At 47.1% G+C, this 7094-nt stretch overlaps 2 protein-coding genes across 2 annotated transcripts; both read left to right on the top strand.

Moving 5' to 3' along the window:
* Positions 1-2484: 2484 nt before the first annotated feature.
* LOC141983776 (uncharacterized) lies at positions 2485-3415 on the top strand. Its single transcript, XM_074946792.1, has 2 exons — positions 2485-2526; positions 2658-3415. The coding sequence occupies exons 1-2, from the start codon at positions 2515-2517 to the stop codon at positions 3342-3344; spliced, it is 699 nt and encodes a 232-aa protein (XP_074802893.1). The 5' UTR covers positions 2485-2514; the 3' UTR covers positions 3345-3415.
* Positions 3416-5500: 2085 nt separating this feature from the next.
* LOC141983775 (uncharacterized) lies at positions 5501-6431 on the top strand. Its single transcript, XM_074946791.1, has 2 exons — positions 5501-5542; positions 5674-6431. Exons 1-2 carry the CDS (start codon positions 5531-5533, stop codon positions 6358-6360), a joined length of 699 nt encoding a protein of 232 aa, XP_074802892.1. The 5' UTR covers positions 5501-5530; the 3' UTR covers positions 6361-6431.
* Positions 6432-7094: the final 663 nt, after the last annotated feature.

The following is a 7094-nucleotide window of genomic DNA, read 5'->3' as shown; positions in this document are numbered from 1 at the left end:
TAGGGGTTCAACAAAAACCCAAACATTGATGAAAACAGATTTTTGTTCATGAATATTTTAGTTTCACCAAAAAGCCATTTTCCATCAACAAAAAATTGATAAAATATTTTCGACAAACTCTAGGTATCCTGTGTTTGTAACAGATTGAGGGGTCATTCATGAACCTCTTATTGAGAGCCAAATTGAGAATAACAGTGCAGATTTTTTAAATCTTATTCTTGACACACTGGTGTAGGTAACAATAATCATGAGTGGTTTTAAAGGTCTCCTGTTTCAGAGTCCCCATTTACAGAACTTGATGTAAAACTTTGACTCTCTCTCTCGTAAGAATGTAAAATAGTTTAAAAAAACTGATTTAATTTGATGGCCGTGCTCCAGTCCCTCACTTCACCAAAGACAACAACAATATTTATGGGTTTGTTATTTTTACTTTTAAAATATATTTTACAGATAAAATGGAGGCAACCAGCAATTTTTTTCTCTACATAATAGTGCAGCAAAAACATGCCTCCCTCTATACTCACCCTTATTAAAGCAGGAGTAGCAGGGACACCTGTCCCCTCAGGTGAGTGAAAGAGAGTTCTGCCACAGGTGAAATAATGAAATATTCAGCTTGTATACCAATAGACAACTCCTTCTTCCTTCCACTTATTTATGGCTCTGAAAGTCAATATATCTCACTTCACAAAGATGAGTGGATGCTCTCAGACAGTGCAGTCAAATATGCCACCCTGGAGTCTTCATCCTCAAAGAACACATTACAGCATGTGTCACTGGAGTATCAACCTCATGTCCTAGGTGGGGCAGTGGGGAGGAAGCTATCTTGCCTAACCACAAATCTGATGTGTTGTGAGTAAGATACACCTGTGTGTTTGTTACTCAGCTTCAGGCTCACTAATGAAATAGACATCAAGTGTTTCCCGCTGATTTTACTGTGCAACTAATTAATTATTATTATTACTATTACTACTTCAACAGTGCCCAGAAGCATGCGAGGCATGCAGTAGAAATACATACTATATATATATATATAAGTCTTATTCTCCACTGGTAAAAACAGCATTAGTAATCCCAAGCATTCAAAATTCACGAATAAGGCCCCCAAAATAATCAGATTGCCTTAAAAATGAGATTTTTTTTTGTAAAGGAATATATTTTATTCACCTTCTGGTTTCTGAGTTTTTACAGTACACTCTGGTCATGTTTAAAAGGTTTTTGCTGAAACCATGAGGGTTAAAAATTGAGTTTCTCATCTAATCACATGCCTCCAGGAGCTGAGGCTTTAAGAAAGACATCAGTAGTATAAGGGCCCTACCATCAATCAAACCCTGACCCCGCCCCTTGACCCCTTAGCCCCGCCCCCTTGACCCCTCAGCCCCGCCCCTTGACCTCTTAGCCCCACCCACCGGAAGTCCCACCCCATGGGTTATTACTTCCGGGGTCAAGGCTGCCACATGACCGGAAGCAAGGTGTGTCATGTGACACCCACCCCACCCCTTGACCCCTTTAGCCCCACCCCTTGACCTCTGCCCCCCCCACCGGAAGTCCTGCCCCATGGGGTATTACTTCCAGGGTCAAGGCTGCCACGTGACCGGAAGCAAGGTATGTCATGTGAACCCTCTAACAACTCCTCCCACTGCCCTCTACCAATCAGGATGGGTTTCGCCCCGTAGGACTTCCCCCCCAAGAGGAGCTTTGACCAATCAGGGCGAGTTCCGGAGGGGGGTGTCCTCTCCGGAAGTGGGTCTTGTGACCCCTCTAACAACTCCTCCCCCCCCCCCCACCAATCAGGATGGGTTTTGCCCCGTAGGACCTCCCAGAGAGGAGCTTTGACCAATCAGGGCGAGTTCTGGGGTGGGGGTGTCCTCTCTGGAAGTGGGTCTTGTGACCCCTCTAACAACTCCTCCCCCCACCCCGCTACCAATCAGGAGGGGTTTTGTTCCGATAGGACCAAGAGGAGATTTGACCAATTAGGATGAGTTCCGGGGGCGGGGTGACCCGTCCGGAAATGATTCGTGTGACCCCTCTAACAACTCCTCCCACCAACCTCTACCAATCAGGCCGGCCCGAGAGCAGATTTGACCAAAATAGGGCAGGTTCTGGCATGGGGTGAACCACCCAGAAGAGGGGCGTATGACCCCTCTGCCAATCAGAGCGCAGCACCATCACCCCATAAGGCCCAGCGTCGGGCAGAAGAGGCTGTCTTTTACCAAGAGCGCGTGTTTTAGAAATCGTGGAAACATGGACTCCTTCACCACCCCCGTGAGAACTTCGGACTTTGTTTTAGCCCCGAGGGCCTTCAACAAACCGCGGAGAAAGCGCTACATCAGCGACAGTTCCGAGGAGGAGGAGGGGGCAATTCAGGGGAGCCCTTTGGCCCAGCCATTGATGGATACCCCGGACCCTGAAACCCAGCCGCTTGTGGGGCCCCACGATGAGCGTGATGGCCTCTTGTTGGCCACCCCCCGGGAGGAGGAAGGTGATCGCAGCTCGGGGAAGTCACTAGTGGACAAGATGAATGCTCAGGTAAATGAATGCTTAAGAAGTGACGGTCGGGATGGGGTTGTAACGGGGCTAGGAACCAGGGATTGTGTAAATCAAAAACCGAGCAGTGGGGTGCTTACGCTGTTTCTTTTTTGAAAAAAATCTCTCAACAGCTCAATGATGCTTTTCTAGAGGACCCGGAGACTCTAGACAGCGTTGCACCAAGCAGCGAAGATGAACCGGGCCCACCTTGTTTTTGCTCAACGCCAATACAAAATGTTGAAGAGGACTCCGAGGATGACGGCTATGAGGAGTTTAGGAGGAGGCTTGGCATGGAACTGACTGAGCCAGTGCCACGTCGTGAGCGTAACAAAGTCATGCAGACTATTGTACGCGTTGCTGTTTATTCTGTTCTTAATCACTGTCTTAGGGAAAAGCTTTTTGAAGATTGTGAGGGCTGTGTCATAGATGCACCAGGCCAGCGGCACCATGACTGTGTGACTTGGACTTCAGTGGATATAAACTGCAAGCTCCGGGGCCTGTGTGCTGAGCTGTGTTTGGAAAGCTTATTAAACACTGTGATTGCCATAGGTTATGCTATGCAATGTCTATGCCTAACCCAAGAACATTTAGCACAAGGGGTGACCTTGATAAATGCTGTGCAATTCAGTGGAGACCCTGACCATGTTTTAAAGAAAATGACCAAACCGGAAGATGCCTGCTTAGAGCGTTATATTGACCGTCTGGTCCGCACAAAAAGTTACAGAACCCTGCTTAAGAAAAAGGCTATTTGTAAGAAATCTAAAAGGATTAAGTTAGAAAATGGTGAGGTGCCAAACATGCGATATAAAACTTGGTAGCTGTAAATTTTAAAAAAAAAATCTATTGAAAAGGGCTTTGTGACTATTTGTATTTCTGTTAAAAGGTCTCTGGCCCTTAAGGGAGCTTAAAGTCTTTTTTTCTTTCTTTCTTTTTTTAATGGCGCATCTTGGTTTGTTTTGAAGGAGCTGTATGTCTTTTAAATAAAAAAAATTGTTTGTGAGAACCTAGCTCTTGTGTCTTTTGTGTAAGAGAGACCCATTTACAGCAAAAAAAAAAAAAAAAGCTGAAATGTATGTTGTGGGAGGGGGAAAAATACCCTAAAAATGTGTTTACAATAAAACAAACGGGGATGGTTCAGACATATGGTTGAGTACAATAGAGTTGACTTATTCTGTTGAACTGAACGGGTTTAACCACCCCCCCCCTCACTGAATAGCCAGGGTGACTGTGATTACTCACCCTTGTTGCCATAGGGTTAATTTTGATGGGGGTGCACCCATAGTAAGGGAGGTGGGTGGGTGAGGATGGTGAGTTCTGATTAATATGAAATGAAATAAAACCTCAGGAGTTTGCAGATGCTATTGGGCAGTTTAAATATAACCCCTGGAGTTGGTGGAACGCTATAGGCCAGTCTAAATATGGCCCAGGAGTTGGTTGAAGGCCACGGGGCACTTTTTCTAGAAATCACCCCCCGTTCCACCAAACTTTAAGCATGAAAGAACATGTTTTTAAAAACAAAAACAAGCCCCAAGACATTCATTGATAGCTGCAAAGGGCCCCTCACTTGAAATGGTTACTGTAAGAAGGCCTACACCTACAGGGTGGGGGGAACAAAAAGTATTTGAACTTAAAAAAGAAAAGCAGCCCAATTGTGCAGAAAAACTTATTCCCCACCCCCGATCACAAAAGGGAATGCTAGGGAGGGGTGATCCAATCAACCTGCTAACTATTTTGAAACAAAAGAGTTAGGATGGTGTAAAAAAAAAACAACAAAACCTCAGGTAGCTTGGAGGTAAGGGCCCTACCATCAATCAAACCCTGACCCCGCCCCTTGACCCCTTAGCCCCGCCCCCTTGACCCCTCAGCCCCGCCCCTTGACCTCTTAGCCCCACCCACCGGAAGTCCCACCCCATGGGTTATTACTTCCGGGGTCAAGGCTGCCACATGACCGGAAGCAAGGTGTGTCATGTGACACCCACCCCACCCCTTGACCCCTTTAGCCCCACCCCTTGACCTCTGCCCCCCCCACCGGAAGTCCTGCCCCATGGGGTATTACTTCCAGGGTCAAGGCTGCCACGTGACCGGAAGCAAGGTATGTCATGTGAACCCTCTAACAACTCCTCCCACTGCCCTCTACCAATCAGGATGGGTTTCGCCCCGTAGGACTTCCCCCCCAAGAGGAGCTTTGACCAATCAGGGCGAGTTCCGGAGGGGGGTGTCCTCTCCGGAAGTGGGTCTTGTGACCCCTCTAACAACTCCTCCCCCCCCCCCCACCAATCAGGATGGGTTTTGCCCCGTAGGACCTCCCAGAGAGGAGCTTTGACCAATCAGGGCGAGTTCTGGGGTGGGGGTGTCCTCTCTGGAAGTGGGTCTTGTGACCCCTCTAACAACTCCTCCCCCCACCCCGCTACCAATCAGGAGGGGTTTTGTTCCGATAGGACCAAGAGGAGATTTGACCAATTAGGATGAGTTCCGGGGGCGGGGTGACCCGTCCGGAAATGATTCGTGTGACCCCTCTAACAACTCCTCCCACCAACCTCTACCAATCAGGCCGGCCCGAGAGCAGATTTGACCAAAATAGGGCAGGTTCTGGCATGGGGTGAACCACCCAGAAGAGGGGCGTATGACCCCTCTGCCAATCAGAGCGCAGCACCATCACCCCATAAGGCCCAGCGTCGGGCAGAAGAGGCTGTCTTTTACCAAGAGCGCGTGTTTTAGAAATCGTGGAAACATGGACTCCTTCACCACCCCCGTGAGAACTTCGGACTTTGTTTTAGCCCCGAGGGCCTTCAACAAACCGCGGAGAAAGCGCTACATCAGCGACAGTTCCGAGGAGGAGGAGGGGGCAATTCAGGGGAGCCCTTTGGCCCAGCCATTGATGGATACCCCGGACCCTGAAACCCAGCCGCTTGTGGGGCCCCACGATGAGCGTGATGGCCTCTTGTTGGCCACCCCCCGGGAGGAGGAAGGTGATCGCAGCTCGGGGAAGTCACTAGTGGACAAGATGAATGCTCAGGTAAATGAATGCTTAAGAAGTGACGGTCGGGATGGGGTTGTAACGGGGCTAGGAACCAGGGATTGTGTAAATCAAAAACCGAGCAGTGGGGTGCTTACGCTGTTTCTTTTTTGAAAAAAATCTCTCAACAGCTCAATGATGCTTTTCTAGAGGACCCGGAGACTCTAGACAGCGTTGCACCAAGCAGCGAAGATGAACCGGGCCCACCTTGTTTTTGCTCAACGCCAATACAAAATGTTGAAGAGGACTCCGAGGATGACGGCTATGAGGAGTTTAGGAGGAGGCTTGGCATGGAACTGACTGAGCCAGTGCCACGTCGTGAGCGTAACAAAGTCATGCAGACTATTGTACGCGTTGCTGTTTATTCTGTTCTTAATCACTGTCTTAGGGAAAAGCTTTTTGAAGATTGTGAGGGCTGTGTCATAGATGCACCAGGCCAGCGGCACCATGACTGTGTGACTTGGACTTCAGTGGATATAAACTGCAAGCTCCGGGGCCTGTGTGCTGAGCTGTGTTTGGAAAGCTTATTAAACACTGTGATTGCCATAGGTTATGCTATGCAATGTCTATGCCTAACCCAAGAACATTTAGCACAAGGGGTGACCTTGATAAATGCTGTGCAATTCAGTGGAGACCCTGACCATGTTTTAAAGAAAATGACCAAACCGGAAGATGCCTGCTTAGAGCGTTATATTGACCGTCTGGTCCGCACAAAAAGTTACAGAACCCTGCTTAAGAAAAAGGCTATTTGTAAGAAATCTAAAAGGATTAAGTTAGAAAATGGTGAGGTGCCAAACATGCGATATAAAACTTGGTAGCTGTAAATTTTAAAAAAAAAATCTATTGAAAAGGGCTTTGTGACTATTTGTATTTCTGTTAAAAGGTCTCTGGCCCTTAAGGGAGCTTAAAGTCTTTTTTTCTTTCTTTCTTTTTTTAATGGCGCATCTTGGTTTGTTTTGAAGGAGCTGTATGTCTTTTAAATAAAAAAAATTGTTTGTGAGAACCTAGCTCTTGTGTCTTTTGTGTAAGAGAGACCCATTTACAGCAAAAAAAAAAAAAAAAGCTGAAATGTATGTTGTGGGAGGGGGAAAAATACCCTAAAAATGTGTTTACAATAAAACAAACGGGGATGGTTCAGACATATGGTTGAGTACAATAGAGTTGACTTATTCTGTTGAACTGAACGGGTTTAACCACCCCCCCCCTCACTGAATAGCCAGGGTGACTGTGATTACTCACCCTTGTTGCCATAGGGTTAATTTTGATGGGGGTGCACCCATAGTAAGGGAGGTGGGTGGGTGAGGATGGTGAGTTCTGATTAATATGAAATGAAATAAAACCTCAGGAGTTTGCAGATGCTATTGGGCAGTTTAAATATAACCCCTGGAGTTGGTGGAACGCTATAGGCCAGTCTAAATATGGCCCAGGAGTTGGTTGAAGGCCACGGGGCACTTTTTCTAGAAATCACCCCCCGTTCCACCAAACTTTAAGCATGAAAGAACATGTTTTTAAAAACAAAAACAAGCCCCAAGACATTCATTGATAGCTGCAA

Source organism: Natator depressus, chromosome 3 (genome assembly GCF_965152275.1).
Source record: "Natator depressus isolate rNatDep1 chromosome 3, rNatDep2.hap1, whole genome shotgun sequence".
Taxonomy (NCBI): domain Eukaryota; kingdom Metazoa; phylum Chordata; order Testudines; family Cheloniidae; genus Natator; species Natator depressus.
This window is presented reverse-complemented; position numbering and strand designations above follow the sequence as displayed.